This window comes from Pongo abelii, chromosome 9 (genome assembly GCF_028885655.2).
Source record: "Pongo abelii isolate AG06213 chromosome 9, NHGRI_mPonAbe1-v2.0_pri, whole genome shotgun sequence".
NCBI lineage: Eukaryota > Metazoa > Chordata > Mammalia > Primates > Hominidae > Pongo > Pongo abelii.
In genome coordinates, this window is record NC_071994.2 from 15,225,944 (window position 1) to 15,244,596 (window position 18,653).

The window sequence follows — 18,653 nt, forward strand, 5'->3', positions numbered from 1 at the left end:
GGAAGAAGACTGACCTTGTTTTGAGTAAAGATCATTTGTGTGCATGCATCCCTGCTCATGTATGTGGCACTTTCTGGTTCAGGCTCCCTGGAATGAGTTTGGCACCTGTACTCTTGTACAGTATACTCAAAGGCACAAGACTCCACTTCCGGAGATATACCAAGCAATTTGAATTAAGAGAAGAATTAGATGTCTTTCCACCTGGGATCCAAGCTGTGATCAGCATGATCTGGGTTTTGAGCACTTTTGTATTGGGATAAGCAGTTATTGTGGAGCCTGCTGTCCCTCTAAGGGATTTCGCTGGTCCTGGGACACTGTGCTATATGGAAGCTGGGAGCCAAGTTGTCACTTGGTTCCAGGTACTTTACTAGAAGAAATCATTTCCCTGTTCTGGGTACACAAGGCACATTCCTTGTATTGCTTAAGGTGTGGGTGTCATATGGTACTTGGCTGGTATCGGTATAGGTATACCTACCCCCTGTGGTAAGGTAACGGGGTCTTTGTCTACAGCTCCAGAGGGGTGCATGCATCCCCCACTTTGCATTGGCTATCAGGAGGGACCTACATGGGAGAGTAGTACACACAACAAATGCTGATTTTGCTTCATCTTTTCTCCTTGTTGCACCTTTCCTTCTTTCCCAACACACAAAAAAAAGACACTGGTTCCAACCAGTGCCTTGTGTGTGCCAAGTCATCCTTGGCAACTCCAAGATAGATTCAGTGGGTCTAGATATGTGAGCTCCCACTCCTGGTGCTCGGCACTATTATCTTTGCCACCCTCCATGCAATGGGAATTCTTATTTGGGATTCATAGCTGGATCTCCCTACTCGACATTTTGCCATTCAATTCAGGAGCCTCAAAAGGAAGAGCAAGTGATCTTGTTCACTAAGAAAATCTCCACCAAAGCACTGCTGGTGGGAAGGGTGGTGTGACAGTGTAGTTGTGGCCCTGTATGGTTACAACCCTTTCAGAATTAGGCCAAAAAGCAATTGAAATATTTTCTTCTAGATTCTTGCTTTATCAAGGTAATAGGAAAGAAATGCACAATGTCAAAATAAGTTTACAATGTTTCCTCATGAGACATTACCAGAAAAAAGAAAAAAGCAGTATAGAAAGCCACAGATGAAGGGCTCATGGGAAAATCCTCCTTTTGAGTGCATTATAAAAGAGGGAGACTTAAATATATTTCACTGAGACACGGTTACTAAGCATAATGGGTAAAACTAAAGTGAGCAACTAAATCATAAAAATGCTGAATGTTAATTCAGAAAAGTACACACTGGGTATGGGCAAGCTTTATTATGTATGAACTTGATTTCAGAGTTAGAATGGCAATTTCACTTAAAATTAACTCATTAAAAAGTGTAAATATCATGGTATAGATATGTTATTCAAAACTCCAAAATGTAGTGAAACTGGTAACAGATGTTGCTACTCATCTTTGTACAGACACATCAACAGTATTGATGAAACTGGTTTTCAGACAAGTATGTATCACTTGTTCCCATGCTTTAGGGAGGAGAAGGTGTTATAACACAGGCATTATTGATAGTGACTTCTTGGATAGTTGCTCCTGTAAGATAGGGGAGAAAAGCAGTTAAGCGCTGCTTAAATATAACCTTACCTAAAAAGAAAACATGTTCAGAGAACTCATGGGTGCTCAATTAGAAGTAATGTGGAAAAAAAAATCATATTTCTACCCTAAAATGTAATCTATGGAATTAATCAGCTATATCAAATATAACCATTAGATATTATGCTATTAGAAGTGATTAGCATCTATGTGTTGGCTAGATCACTGCCTTTCTGAGACTATCAAGTAATTACATCATACATTTCAACTTTGATTTTAAGTGGTTTTCAGATCTCTAGAACAAAGCTTATTTCTTTATGAAATGTCAACTTCAAGGCTATTGTCAATATGCACAAGTTTTCTGGCATCCTTTTAAAATAAGCTCAGTAGAAAAATCCTGATTAAAAAGAGTGTTTTCTACAGGTATTAATCTTAGGAAAAGTGCTAATTAGATGTAGTGACTTCCTCTGAATTTAAGCCTAGTTTACCTATGTGCCTACTTATTTTATACACATATATGTATATAGACATGTTTTTCTGCAAATATTAGTATGAAATTAGGCATCTGGTATGGGCCTTCTATGGCAACAATTTCATTTTGTCACAGCCTATATTGAAAATGAACAGTTTAGTACTTGAGAGAATAGGTAAGGAAACTGACCAGTATGGAACCTATTCATGTTTATGTGCAATAAGAAAATTATAACTGTATCCAAGTACAGACTATGGTACCTAATTCTACAGGGTTCATATTAAAACCAGAGCAATTTCAGCATGCAGCATTCAAATAGGAATTTACATTATCGCCTTCCTTGAAGTTATATTTAACAAATTGTGGTTAACTATAAAATAAACAACCTTAATATTCTCACCTTATTAACACTGTTAAAATTAAGTGTCCATGTTTTACTTTGTGTGGGAGCTGGTGACTCTTGTCCTTTTGTTTTCTGAGGGATTTATTTCAAGGTGTTGGCATCAAACCCACTCATTCCAAAATGCATCACAGATGGGAATTTAAGCCTAAATGCAGAGCAAACAAAAGAAAAGCACAGGATTAATAGCTGTACAAATTTTTTGTGGGAAAAATATGTATTAGATAGGTTCGTTATAAGTGATAACCCAAAATAACTGACTTGTGGAGGAAAGGCAAAGTAGCTCAGTAAATCTAAATAAAGAGTTTGTAACAGAATCTTGAATAGGATGGTACTTATTGATCCAGAATTGATCCTTGACTTGACTTTGAGGCTCCTGGGTCAATAAAAGTTTTGAAAAGCAAAATGATTGTTAGATGTGACAAACGTTCTATCTAAGCTGAATGGACTATGACTCAACTAAGCCAGGCCACACACACATCCCAAGATTAGAAATTGAAAACAGAGACCCATATGTATGCAAAAAGATTCTACCACCAAAATCTTAGGCAGGAAATAGAGACACAGACACACCGCATTCCAAGGTTAAAAAGGATTTCACCACCTTTAACTACCATCTCAAGCCTTCCCCATCCTATCTTAGGAGTTGCAGTGTTTATTCCCACTGCTGGTCTTTCCTTCCCTGTATGTAAGAAAAAGGAATGTGGTTTGCTCGTCTCCCAAAGCCAGCATGTAGGCAGTTCCAGGAGAATGATTCAGATTCAGAGTGCATGTGTAAAGGGAGGCTAAAATCTCATTCAAATTTTTTGTATCTCTTGTTGAATTTAGAAGGGCTAATATGTCCTGGCCTGTTTGATCTGCGAGAAAAATGGACTGCAAGTAGATAAGGCATAATAGCCTTTACTTCTATAATCTGCTATTGAAACCATTTTTTTGAGAGCTCAGTAGATGCCTATATAGATGGCAATATAGTTCAATCCCATCTGCTAAGATTCCCCTTAAGACGGCCAGCACCAAGTGAGAAATCCAAGGATCAAATCCGATGTTCATGATAGACCCATTCGAAAAGTCATTAAGTGAGGAAGACCGGCATTTGGACCCACCATGGAGAAGGCATCTATGCTCAGTGTTGGCCAAAAGACCCCTACAACCATTTCAGCAAAGAAATATTTTCTCTTTTCATGTCTTAATACCATTACCCTATCCCAGCAAACACAGGAAAAGTAGGGGAAGAGAATAGATTTTAAAACCACAAAAAGATCACATTAAAGAATCTACTCCAAAACTCAAACCCCAGCGTAGCCGGAACTGGAAAGAAGGGAAGGAAGAAAACTAAGTATGAAAATCTAGTATTAAGTTGTATTCCACTAGGTTTCACAAGTCTAATAACCAGAAAATGAACTTCAAGATGATGTCAAGCATTGAGGAAAAATTTACATTGCATAAAAGCAGTGATTACACGCCAGGTGCAGTAGCTTATTCCTGTAATCCCAGCACTTTGGGAGGCCAAGGCAGGTGGATCACTTGAGGTCAGGAGTTTGAGACAAGCCTGGCCAACATGGTGAAACCTCATTTCTACTAAAAATATAAAAATTAGTCTGGCATGGTGGGGTACGCCTGTAATCACAGCTACTCTGGAAGCTGAGGCAGGAGAATCGCTTGAACCCAGGAAGCGGTAGTTGAAGTGAGCTGAGATCGCACCACTGCACTCCCGCCTGGGCAACAGAGTGAGACTCCGTCTCAAAAAAAGAAAAAAACAGTAACTACGAAACTACTTTCTGCAAGTTTAGACTATCTGATAATTAAAAGGTGAATATGACAATATCAACTGCAAAAAGGCAACTAGATCTCAGGAATCAGAAGTAGGAATTTAAATGACACGTAACTTATCACCACATTTACATGCTCATTGCCTTGACTCCATTGCCGTAAGTACCACTTCTTTCCATGATCCAAAAGGAGGAGACTAATGGCTTTTTTTTTTTTTTTTATTTTAAAGACAATCTCACTCTGTCACCCAGGCTGGAGTGCAGTGGCGCTATCTCAGCTCACTGCAACCTCCACCTCCCAGGTGCAAGCTATTCTCCTGCCTCAGCCTCCCAAGTAACTGGGATTATGGGCATGTGCCACCATGCCTGGCTAATTTTTGTATTTTTAGTACAGACAGAGTTCCACCACATTGGTTAGGCTGGTTTCGAACTCCTAGCCTCAAGTGGTCTGCCTGCCTTGGCCTCCCAAAGTGCTAGGATCATCCTTTTTTTTTTTTTTAAATATCATAGCCCTTACCTGCTTAGAGGCTGACAAGTTTACAAAGGCTGTTTGAAAAACTAATTGGCATTGTCCAAGTCAGGTGCTAACCCCTGGGTCAATTAAGTGGAAGAGGATAGGAGGTGCCTTTAACCATATAGCAGCTAATATTATAGACAGAGACGTTGAGAAGACATTGGGGGCTGGAAGAACAAACATACTTTCTCAGATTAAAAGAGGGTACAACAGAGGTACATTTTCTACCCCATTCCAGGAAGTACGGGGGACTCATACCAATTTGTAAAAATTCCTCATGGTCAGGGAAGCATGTTATTTAAAAAGCCAAAGACTACCACCAAAATCTTAGCCAGGCAAGAGAGGGAGACACCCCATTCCAAGGCTAAAAAGCAGTTAGATTCCACCACCTTTAGCTGTCATCTCAACCCTTCACCATCCTACTTTAGGAGCTGTAGTGTTCATTCCCACTGTTAAATCTTTCCTTCCCTGACAGTGAGGAAAAGGAATGTGGGGGCGGGAGTGGGGAAAATGAGAAAATTACCTACTGCGGACTATGCCCAGTACCTGGATAGCAGGGTCAATAGTGTCTCAAACCTCAGAATCATGCAATGTACTTATGTAACAAACCTATATATGTACTCCCTGGATCTAAAATAAGAGTTAAAATTTAGAAAATTAAAAATAAAGGTTAGAACCACTTTAAGATCAACATGAATGTTTATGATATTTAGCTACTGTCTGGTTAACAATTGTGTTTATTCTGATGTAGCAACACTGTCCATTAGTAAATTTTTATTACAGAAAATTCTAAGTCTACACTGTGCAAATGTTACCACTAACTACATGCCACTACTGAGCACTCGAAAAAATAGCTCATGCAACTCAATTTTTTGTTGTTTTAATTTTAGTAATTTAAATGTAATATTACCAGTGGCTACTGGTTACTATGTTAGACAGCAAAGGTTTAGAGATGACTGGCGAAGTTTAAAGAACAGAGGTTCCTTTTAAAAGCTGATTTCAAGTCATTCCTTGCAGGGTGCCTTAATTTTGTCTGACCTTTTCCACCCCTCAAAAAGTATAAGGATATAGTGAGAATTTGTTTGAAATCATCCTGAACAGCTGAAAATGGCATTGCTAAGTTGCAAATGAATTTAAGTAGTCAAGATAAAGATCAAATAGATCATTAAGACATAAATAACAGCCCAGAGAAATCCAAGCTTATAAGGTCATTGATGTAACGAAACAGTCAGAGCAATTCAAGGATGAAAGAAATTTCATTTCAGTTAATGGTACTGTATCAATAGGATGTCCCTATGGAGAGGGAAGAATCTTGACCTTCCTTACACTACATGCAAAAATTAAGTTCAGATGGATTATAAACTCAAATATATTCAAAACCATAAAACTTCTAGAAGAAAATAAGACTTGGCAGTAGCAAGGAATTTTATGACAGAACAGAAAGCAATAACTAGAAGGAAGAGTCTATAAATTAAACTCCAAAATTAAAGATGTCTGCTCTTCAAAAAAACACATTAAGAAAATGAATAAGCAATGTGGGGACTGGGGCGAAATACATCTGACAAAGTCCTGGTCTTTAAGATATGAAGACCACTTACAACTCAAGACAGATGATGCAGAGTAAAAATGAACAAAAGACATGGCCCACAAGAGACATACAAATGGCCAATGACCACTAATAATTAGTTATCAGAAAATGCAAATTAAATACAACTATACACCTATTCAGATCGTTAGAATAAAAAACTGACATCAGAGGGTGAAACCACTGGACTCCCATACATTCCTCGTATTAGTGCCAAAAAGGACACCTTATTTTGGGAAAACATTCATCATTTCTTATAAAACTAAACATACTCTCCCTATGATCAAGCAGTCCCATTCTTAGGTATTTAAAGGAAACAAAAACATACACCCAAAGATATGCAAACATATAGTGATCGCACATTTATTCATAATAGCCAGAGACTGAAAACAGCATGTCTTCATCAAATAATATGTATCTAATGAAATACACCACTCAGCAAATATAAAGAAACAAGCTACTGGAATATACAACATAAACAAGTTTCAAACATTCTGCTGAAAGAAATAAGCTAGACACAAAAGCATACATGCTGCGATTCTATTTCTACAAAGTTATAGAAGAGACAAGAACAGTGAGGTGTGGCCGCAGGAACCAACTGGGAAGATCCACTTTCTGCAGCAATCAGTCTTACGCATGGCAATAGGGTTTTATGTTAAACATAAAGCTCAGTTGACAAATGCATTTACTTGTGTAACATTTATATATTAATTGCATGTGAGTTTTTCTTCAAATAAATTATTGATCCTTAATTCATGATACGCATGCTGAAGCACTTAGGGAAAAGTGTTCTCATGTCTTCAATTGGAAGTGCGTCAAAATTGATAGATGGGGAAATGATTGTGTAACAAAGTTTAGCAAAATGGTAGAATCTAGGTATTATATATAAATTCTTTCAATTCTGTACATTTGAACATTTTCCTTAGAATTAGAGAAACTTTAGAAATTTGTGCCATACGCATCCTTCCAGGGCATTTTTATAGCTGCATTCTTAACAGAAACATCTATCAACCAAATAATAAATTTAAGAATGTGTAAGGGAAGTAGCTACACATACCTCTTCACAAAGCAAACCACTGGAAATTCATAGGTAGTATGCAACCTTGGTTTGTAACTGATCTCTGATAATATGGCGTCGTCATTTGTTTGGAACATCTGAAACAATTGAGAGTTTTAATACTAGAAGGCATTAAATTCTTTTGGTGGCTTAATGATCTTAATAGAATCTGCTTTAGGAAAATCTGGAAATGGTATTTTACATTAATTTAACAGATATAAAATAGTAGACCTCATGAGAAATACTTTATTCTCCTTTTTCTCCTGGTCCTTCAACTTCTTTGCCCCCATCTCTAATACCAGATGGGGGATAGGAGAAAATAATTGTCTCTGGGTCTGTTTTAAAGTATATGTGCTTTTTCCAAAGTAGTACAATTGCATATATTCATAAACAATGTTCCCAGCTATTAAAATCTGACAGCTGATGGAGGTAGTAAAACTGAGAAGGCACAGGCCATACGTTATGACTTTGAGACGGAGTTTCGCTCGTCACCCAGGCTGGAGTGCAATGGTGCCATCTCAGCTCACTGCAACCTCTGCCTCCCAGGTTCAAGCGATTCTCCTGCCTCAGCCTCCCAAATAGCTGGGATTACAGGTACCCACCACCACACCAGCTAAATTTGGTATTTTTAGCAGAGACTGGGTTTAACCATGTTGACCAGGTTGGTCTCAAACTCCTGACTTCAGGTGATCCACCCACCTCAGCCTCCCAAAGTGGTGGGATTACAGGTGTGAGCCACCATGCCCAGCCCCTTATGACCTCTTTAAAGTCCCTTATCTGAAATGTCCCAATTAAGTAGATAAGCACCTGGTCCTATCTAACAATTGATCACTGCAAGAGATAGGAAGATGCTTGAAAATTTTAATTAGGAAGGAACTTTTGATACTATGTAGCCCTGAAAAAGAAATTCAGTATATGTTTTAGGGAAAAGCATCATGGCACTTACAATTTTCTTGATCCCTCAAGAAGTGACAGGATAAGGAAACTCGTAGTTAAATGACAATAGTCTTGTTACAGGACAGTTATCTCCCAGGTGTATGTCGCCAATTCTAATTTCTGTGTTGTTATCAAAAGGCTTTATTTTCATTCTGACTAACAACAAATCATCAGAGCACATTGCAGTTATTGCTAAAAAAAAAAAAAAAAAAAAATCCAAAAAGTAATATGGTAGCATACTTCATCTCAAGACATTACACTATCAGTGCTGACAGACAAATATAACACAAGCTACATGGGTAGCGTTCAGTCTCCTATTAGCCATGTTCAAAAATAATCAGGTATAGGCCAGGCACAGTGGCTCATGCCTGTAATCCCAGCATTCTGGGAAGCCAAGGCAGGTGGATCACCTGAGGTCAGGAGTTCAAGACCAGCCTGGCCAACATGGTGAAACCCCATCTCTACTAAAAATGCAAAAATTATCCAAGTGTTGTGGCGCGCCCCTGTAATCCCAGTTACTCAGGAGACTGAGTTGGGAGAATTGCTTGAGCCCAGGAGGCAGGCACTGCACTCCAGCCTGGGCAACAGAGTGAGACCCCCATCTCAAAAAAAGACATTAAAATTAAAATTTAAAAAAGCAGGTATAGTTTAAAATATATTTCATCTAAGCTAATATATCCCAAATATGATCATTTACATGTAACAAAACAAAAATTGAGATTACATTTCTTATACTAATTTTCTGGAACTGATGTGTGTTTTGTATTTGTAGCACAATTCAAATTGGCCACACTTCATGTACTCAAAAGCCCCTTGAGGGCGGTGGCTGCTGTGCTACTCTGTACTTTACACAGCTGCAAAAATCCATAGAGAGGTTAGTTGGTTATTTAATTTCTTTGCAACCATTTATTCACATTTAGAGTGAACGTAGTCATTATTATCTACCTTTTAGGGTTCTGTGATGATTAAATGAAATAAGGCATATAAAAGATCTTGGAACACTGCCTAGAATTTAAATGCTCAATTAATGTTTATTAAGGTAAAAACAATTTAATGGTCTTTATATAAGACACTACCACCACCAATTCCTTCCATAGAGATAGATCTCCATCCATCTGTCCTCAGTATCAATTAAACTAAACCTGATCAGAATTTAATACTATATAAAAGATTAGGTTTCAGAGTCCAATCTTCTCATATTAACCTGAAGAAGCTGTGGCTATATCCTAGGAATATTTTTACAATATCAGGCACACAGGGACATTTCACATTTTACCATTATCTCTCCCCACCCCTAGGGGAAAAAAAACCACATCTTCATCTCTTTATCCCCATATGGCACGTATTTGGTCTTCAATATGAATTTTAATTAAATAAGTGACTAGTCCAACCACATAAGACATTGACCCAGGTTTTAATCTCAGGACAGTTGGCAGCATCCAAGGATCTACAGAACTCTGTCTTCCGTAAAATGTTTGGCTTAGAATGAGCCTTATTTGGCCTAGAAACCTGAGGTTACCAACTTGATACATGCTTTTTGGGACAGCTAGAAGAACAGAGACACAAGTACAACATGGAACTCAGCATTTAGAATTTTGAGAAACCATTTTCCTAGAGAGATTAATAGCATAAGTTATTCATATAAGAAAGTTCATAGATACTGATAGTAAATACAGTGATGACAGCTGCAGAAGTGAAGTTTAGGGTGAGGATGAAAAAAAATCTGCAATCCACTTACCTCATAGCAGCAGGACTATGGTACAATGTCCTTCTTGGTCCATGTCGAAATAGGAATTGTAATTACTATCAAGTTCCTTCTTTTATTCAGACTAAGAAAGGAGCTGTAGCCTATGTATTTTCTGTTTCTATCCCAAGGATAGATATATTTATCTTAAAAAGCAAAGCTTTCAGGGACAGGCTGTCATTGACGGGTTAATATATTAGACCACAAGCCTGTTCCCATGGGGATTCCCACATTTACTGTCACCACGTTAAATAAGAAGTTCTGCTGTTTATGCACCAATTCCTAGGTCAAATTTCACCACATCCTTTTTTTTTTTTTTTTTTGGAGACAGAGTCTTGCTTTGTCACCCAGGCTGGAGTGCAGTGGCAGGATCTTGGCTCACTGCAACCTCCACCTCCTGGGTTCAAGTGATTCTCCTGTCTCAGCCTCCTGAGTAGCTAGGATTACAGGCATGTGCCACCACACCCAGCTAATTTTTGTATTTTTAGCAGAGACAGGGTTTCGCCAGGCTGGCCAGGCTGGTCTCGAACTCTTGACCTCAGGTGATCCACCCCACCTCAGCCTCCCAAAGTGCTGGGATTACTGGTGTGAGCCATGGCACCCGGCCTATGTTCTTGTTATTGAGTCTAACAAAGAAAACCTGAGATAGGACAGATAATCTCTTCATTTTCCAGATAAGAAATGAAACGCTCAAACCATTAAATTACTTGAAGAATCTTAAGTCTGGTACATAACGTGGCTGTCCATAATACCAATCAGACAGTGATCTAGGCCATCAGTAGTCAACTCAGTCATTGCTGCAGTCTAAACCGTGTCTTCTTTGTCCACTGAACATCTGTGTCTTAGGAGAGGTAGGAGTGAAAAAAGTGAGAATTAGAATAACAGTAAGTGCCTGACTCAGGTTTCAGTTAATTGTTCTCTATTCACAGAGAATTCTCTATTCTCTATTAATAATGCTAGTCGGTAATTTGTCTAAAGCCTTACTAATCAAAGTCTGGTCCACAAATCGGTAACATCAACATCACCTTAGAACTCATTAGAAATATTGAGTTCCAGATCTCATCTCTAACCTATTGACTTAGTTTGCATTTTAATAACAAGATGACTTACATATACAAAGTTTGAGAACTGGTCTAAGAGGTACCAACATTCAGAGCTGCAAGATGACCACTGAATATAATAAAAGCAGATAAAAACACGTGACGAGAACGATAGATGAGAGGCCAGATTTCTTTCACATGGCCATTCATTCAATTTTTATTAACTAATGCTTTCCAGTGCAAGGATGGAAGACCTTGTGTGTGTGAAGAATTATGGCTAGACCACAGTTACAAAAATGCCATAAAAAAATAGATTGGTAATACTCTCAGAGCAGGAGCTAGGTTTTGTTTTGAAAGATGGAATCTCCCTCTGTCATCCAGGCTGGAGTGCAGTGGTGAGATCTCAGCTCACTGCAACCTCCACCTCCTGGGTTCAAGTGATTCTTCTGCCTCAGCCTCTGGAGTAGCTGGAACTACAGGCATGCACCACCACACCTGGCTAATTTTTCTATTTTTAGTAGAGATGGGGTTTCACCACATTGCCCAGTCTGGTCTTGAACTCCTGAGCTCAAGCGATCTTCCCGCCTAGGCCTCCCAAAGTGCTGGGATTACAGGCAGTAGGGTTTTTTTTGTTGTTGTTGTTGTTTTTCCTGAGAAAGAGTCTCGCTCTGTAGCCCAGGCTTGAGTGCAATGGCGCAATCTCGGCTCACTGCAACCTCTGCCTCTCGGGTTCAAGAGATTCTCTTGCCTCAGCCTCCTGAGTAGTCGGGATTACAGGTGCCCACCACCATGCCCAACTAATTTTTGTATTTTTTTGTTTAGTAGAGACAGGGTTTTGCCATGTTGGTCAGGCTGGTCTCGAACTCCTGACCTCAAGTGATCTGCCTGCCTCGGCCTCCCATAGAGTTGAGATTACAGGCATGAGCCACTGCACCCGGCCTACAGGCACTAGGTTTTTAACTCATTTTACTCCCTAAGTTTCCCTAGATTCGTCTAATGTTACTAAAGTACACTTAGGTCTCAATCTCATCCTTAACTACATACCCTAATTTTGGTCTCAGGGAATGGTAATAGAGAAAGTTAGACCCACATACAAAAAAGACATTAAGGCATTGAAATCTCAAAGAAAGATCAAACAAACTCAGGTGTAACAGAGAAGCCAAGTCTGATTATGAGAAAGGTAATCGCAGGTTTGAGATTTGATACTGGGTAGCCCCCCACAAATCTTATTCACTCTGAGAAGTACAAGGAGGTGGTCATTAGCTTCGGTTGTTAGAAATCAAGATTATATGAAACGTAGCAGTGGTTTCAGCTGGTTTCAGGTCTGGCACTAGTTTTGCTTCGAAAAGGGGTCTCACAAATATGTGCCTTAATGTGCTTCTAAGCTGAAGTAAAACACAAGGCTGGGTTTCTCAGCTGAGCCCTATTGAGATCTATAACTGAAGAGATTTTGTTGTTGTTGGCTATACATTGCAGAATGTGTAGTGGCATTCTTGACCGCTATCCGCTAGATACCAGTGGCAGATGCTGTTGTGACAGCCAAAAATCCCTCTAAACACTGCCAAATGGCCCCTGGAGGGCAAAACCACCCGCTGAGAACCAGTATTCTAATGTAAAGGTGGAAGAGAACCAGTGCATGTTTACAGAAACAGGAGAGAGTCCATAGGCTGCTTTATTTGGCAAACCTCTCACACGGACATTAGACACACCGACATCACTCTGGCGCACTGAACCAAACAGCTATCTCCTCATTACCTCACGGTAATTCCAGCACTAAGATTTGAATGTTTTCATTTCACTGAGCCTCTCTCATCATCTTATTTTTAAGGCATGATACATTCCTAGTAATTTTTTCCTGGCAGCCAAAATTAGAGAGACTTCAAAAGTAACTTGCCCAAGTTCATGCAGCTATCAAGTACAATGCTGGGGCTCAACTGTTTCCCAAACTTCAGTATATAGAGGAAGCAATTAGAACTCATCCAAATTCAGCTGCTTACTCTCTATATAATTTTCATTCTCTCTCTCCAGCACCATGGATAGGCCAAGAGAGCCTGTAACCCTCCCCAGAAACCCAGAGATCTCTAAGGTAGTCCTTCCTTTCCCTGGTTCTCTCAAATTATAGGAGCCCCAGTTATGTTAGAAACATGGGTCTCACATTAGAAGAGGGATAATGGCACAAAATAAACTAAAACTGGAGAACCTTCAAATTGGCTTATTGAGAAAGAAAATACTTTGAGCACAGTTTATGTGACCAGAAAGAGTAATTTTTTCTTAACTGAGTAATTAGAAACAGGCAGCCCTACCTGTTGGTTTATAATCAGGGAGAAAGAAAAAATCTCAGCTTTTTACACAGCAGTGTTTTAGAAAGTAATCTTATCACTTTAAATCACCACCTCTGAAGATATTTCTTATGCATATCTGGGTTGAATCCAGAAGAATTCCAAAACAATAAAGAAAAGAGGAAAGACCTACTTAAGAGCACAGAGGTCTTCATTGCTCCAGACTCCAAGACACAACATAGGGAACAAGAAATGGCAAGGAGCTGGGGGGGGGGGGTGGTTCCTTGAGTGCTTATAAACCTTTGGCCACATTCAGCTGTCTGCAATTACCCTCTGCTGGGGTAGCCCAGGGAAACCCCTTAGCATCTTCTCAAAGCATGGCCCATCAGCTGGCAGTAGCTGCATCACTTCACCTGTGCCATAGGCAACCTGGGAGCTTGTTAGATGCAAAATAACAGGTTTCACTCTAGACTTACAGTATCAATCACAAACTGCATGTCAACAAGATTTCCAGGTAGTTCACATGCATATTAAATTTGAGAGGCATTTTTCTTAGCATAGCTTTAGTCTGGGCCACTTGACTACCGACTTCTGAAAAATTATTTTAAAATTAGAAATCATGATGTAAATAAAGTTACTCAATCTATTATACATCTCTAGGTATATGGATGTGTCTCAGTGAAGACCTACATACCTACCTATGATACTTATTAAATTATAAAGAACAAGAGCCCTAGGATTTCAAAAGCATCAGGAGACTGACACAGGTGACACATTTGTGATTTCATCTCACCATCATTCTCTCATTGTGGTTCAATTTTAAATTTCCTGAACTACTAATGAGGTTGAGCCCCTTCTCAAACATTTACTGACCATTTGGACACCCTCTATTGTGAAATCATTTTCCAAGTTTTCTATTTTGTTGTCTGTATTTTTAAAGTTAATTTGCAAGAGACCTTTATATATTCTGAATATGAATCTTCTGGTTTATGTGTATTGTGAATATCTTCTACCACACTGTACTGTGATGGTTAATTTCATATGTCAATTTGACTGGGCCACAAGGTGCACAGATCTTTGGTTTATAACGTTATTCTGGGTGTGACTGTGAAGGCGTTTTTCAGTGAGATGAACATTCAAATGGGTAGACTGAGTAAGGCAAACTGCCTTCACCAATGTGGATGAGCCTCATTTAATCTGTTGAAGGTCTGAATGGAATAAAAAGATTGAGAGAGGGAGCATTCACTCTCTCTGTCAGACTATCTTCATCTGGAACATTGGTTTTCTCCTTTTCATGACTTGAATTTAGACTAGAACTTACACCATCACCTCTGCTGGTTCTTAGTCCTTTGGACTTGCACTGGAATGATATCCTTGGCTCTTCTCAATCTCCAGCTTGCTGACTGCAGATCTTGGGACTTTTGAGACACTGGGAATCACATGAGCCAATTCCTTATTGTATATGTGTGTGTATATGTGTGTGTGTGTGTATATATCTCACATATATATGGTATATTATACAGACACATACATCTCATATTGATTCTCTTTCTCTAGAGAACCCAAATAATACAGTAGGTAATCTTGTTAATTTCCTCATGGTGTATTTATTTAATGATAATAAACAGAATAATTAAATATTACTACGGTCTAATTTTTTCCTTTAGAGTTTGTGCACTTTATGTCTCTTTTAATGTCTTTATTGATCTGAAATCCATGACAATTTTTTCCAGTATTCTCTTCTAAAAACTTTATAATTTTGCTCATCATATTGAGGTTTTAAATCTACTTGGAATTGATTTTTGTGAATAGAAAAGCACATTTGACCATATGGATAGCCATCTGGGGATTGAAATAATTTATTTAAAAGTCCATTTTTATCCACAGTTCTGCAGTCTGTCTTTCATAAGTCAAGGTGTGTATGCCTATTTCCAGAGCCTCTATTTTATTCATTTATCTATTTATTTATTCCTGTATCAATACCAATATATCTTGTTTACCATAGATTTATCTTGATATTGGTACAGTAAGCCCTCCTTTTTTCTTTTTAAGTGTTCCGATTTTTTTGACCAATTACGTAAATTTTAAGACCAGCTTGCCAAGTTTTAGAAAAAAAAACAAAAAAAAAAACAAAAAAAAAAAAACCTGTTGTTCAAGAGAATGAGAGGCAAGACATACACTGTTAGAAAATATTTGCAAAAGACATAACTGATAAAAGACTTGTTTTACAGTGGGCAGATCTATGCAAACCAACCCCAAAGTCCAAGAAAGCTGAGGGGCAGACGAAAGTCATTGACAAATCCAGTTTCTTAGAAAGAAATATTTAATAGGGACTTAGAAACCATGTAGACATGTTGTGCCTCAGTGGCACCGAGACCAGATGGTGGATCCCATGCCTTTTTCCCCTAGATCCAGAGGGGTATACCATAGGGAAGGGAAATATGTGATTCAGAAGAGATGTGTAGGACAAATGAAGTATGATGACATGAAGGTTGTCTTGACCTAAAGGCAGGATTTACACACTCTTACATAGGGAGCAATAGATAAACTGGAAATCTTAAGAGGCCTTCTTGGAACCAGGGTTAATCAAAAGTCAACATGGCAAATTAGCATTCAAGATGTAGTTGCTTTATCTCCACAACTGTTATCCAAAATATACAAAGTACTCAAAGTTATCAATAAAGTATCAAGCAATGCAATTAAAAAATGGGCCAAATACCTGAACAGACACCTCACCTAATAAGATATGCAGATGACAAACATATGAGAGGATGCTGCATGTCACATGTCATCAGGGAAATGCAAATTCAAAGAATGAGATACCACTACACACCTATTAGAATGGCTAAAATCCAGAACACTTGCAACACCAGTTAGTTGCTGGTGAGGATGTAGAGCAACAGAAGTTCTCACTTAGTGCTGGTGGGAATAGGAAATGGTACAGCCACTTTGGAAGACAGCTTGGTAGTTTCTTACAAAATTAAATATACTCTTAGTGCCTGCTCCAGCAATGTGCTCCCTGGTACTTACCTAAAGAAGTTGAAAACTCATGTCCACACAAAAACTTGCACACAAGTGTTTATAGCAGCCTTAATTATAATTGCCAAAACTTGGAAGCAACCAAGATGTCCTTCAATAGGTGAATGGATAAACTGTGGTACATCCAGACCATAGAATGTTATTCAATGCCAAAATGAAATGAGCTATCATCACACCATGAAGAGACATGGAGGAACCTAAAATATTTGCACATTACTTAGTGAAAGAAACCAATCTGAAAAGGCTACATATTGTATGATTCCAACCATATGATATTCTGGAAAAGGCCAAACTACAGGAATAATAAAAATATCAGTGGTTTCCAGGAGTTGGGTGGAGGGAGGGATAATTAGGCAGAGCACAGAGGATTTTTAGGACTATTCTGTATTACACTATAATGGTGGGTATACGTCATTATACATTGATCTAAACTCATAGAATGTATAACACCAAGAGTAAACCCTAGTGTAAGCTATGGATTTTGAGTAATAATAATATGTCAATGTAAATTCATCAATTGTAACATATTTATCACTCTGTCTGGGGGTGTTGATAATGAGGAAGGCAATTATGTGTGGAGGCAGAGGAAATATGAAATACCTTCCTCTCAATTTTGCTGTGAACCTAAAACTGCTGTATAAAGATAAAATGTTTTTAAAAATGGTTGCAATTTTTATTGTGATTGGAATCAATCTATATCCCACAAGACTGCCAAATCATGAACATATTATCCCTCCATTTATTTATGTCTTCTTTAGTGTCCATGAGTAAAGCATTATAATTATCCCCTTATATTCTTACAAAAGTTCTCTTAGATTTATTCCAAACTGTTATTATTTATATGCTACTGTAATTTTTTAATGTTTTCTAACTACCAGGTATATTTGATGGAACCTTTATCAAAATAAGGGAATTTCTTTATGTTAATAGTTTACTCATTTTTTTATTATATTTTAAGTTTTAGGGTACATGTGCACAATGTGCAGGTTAGTTACATATGTATACATGTGCCATGTTGGTGTGCTGTACCCATTAACTTGTCATTTAACATTAGGTATCTCTCCTAATGCTATCCCTCCCCCCTCCCCCCACCCCACAACAGGCCCCGGTGTGTGATGTTCCCCTTCTTGTGTCCATGTGTTCTCATTGTTCAATTCCCACTTATGAGTGAGGACATGCAGTGTTTGGTTTTTTGTCCTTGCGATAGTTTGCTGAGAATGATGGTTTCCAGTTTCACCCATGTCCCTACAAAGGACATGAACTCATCATTTTTTATGGCTGCATTGTATTCCATGGTGTATATGTGCCACATTTTCTTAATCCAGTCCATCATTGTTGGACATTTGGCTTGGTTCCAAGTCTTTGCTATTGTGAATAGTGCCACAATAAACATACGTGTGCATGTGTCTTTACAGCAGCATGATTTATAATCCTTTGGGTATATACCCAGTAATGGGATGGCTGGGTCAAATGGTATTTCTAGTTCTAGATCCCTGAGGAATCACCACACTGACTTCCACAATGGTTGAACTAGTTAACAGTCCCACCAACGATGTAAAACTGTTCCTATTTCTCCACATCCTCTCCAGCACCTGTTGTTTCCTGACTTTTTAATGATTGCCATTCTAACTGGTGTGAGATGGTATCTCATTGTGGTTTTGATTTGCATTTCTCTGATGGCCAGTGATGATGAGCATTTTTTCATGTGTCTTTTGGCTGCATAAATGTCTTCTTTTGAGAAGTGTCTGTTCATATCCTTCACCCACTTTTTGATGGGGTTGTTTTTTTCTTGTAAATTTGTTGGAGTTCATTGTAGATTCTGGATATTAGCCCTTTGTCAGACGAATAGATTGCAAAAATTTTCTCCCATTTTGTAGGTTGCCTGCTCATTCTGATGGTAGTTTCTTTTGCTGTGCAGAAGCTCTTTAGTTTCATTAGATCCCATTTGTCTATTTTGGCTTTTGCTGACATTGCTTTTGGTGTTTTAGACATGAAGTCCTTGCCCATGCCTATGTCCTGAATGGTAATGCCTAGGTTTTCTTCTAGGGTTTTTACAGTTTTAGGCCTAACATTTAAGTCTTTAATCCATCTTGAATTAATTTTAGTATAAGGTGTAAGGAAGGGATCCAGTTTCAGCTTTCTACATATGGCTAGCCAGTTTTCCCAGCACCATTTATTAAATAGGTAATCCTTTCCCCATTGCTTGTTTTTCTCAGGTTTGTCAAAAATCAGATAGTTGTAGAT

General features: G+C 38.4%; 1 protein-coding gene across 1 annotated transcript; it reads right to left on the reverse strand.

Annotated features, from left to right (window-relative positions):
• Positions 1-1,529: 1,529 nt before the first annotated feature.
• On the reverse strand, positions 1,530-13,585 carry OOSP4B (oocyte secreted protein family member 4B). Its single transcript, XM_054525475.1, is given in 5 exon segments — positions 1,530-1,574; positions 2,447-2,594; positions 7,372-7,469; positions 8,318-8,499; positions 13,564-13,585. Coding segments are annotated over 5 exon segments (495 nt in total).
• Between the last annotated feature and the right edge of the window lie 5,068 nt (positions 13,586-18,653).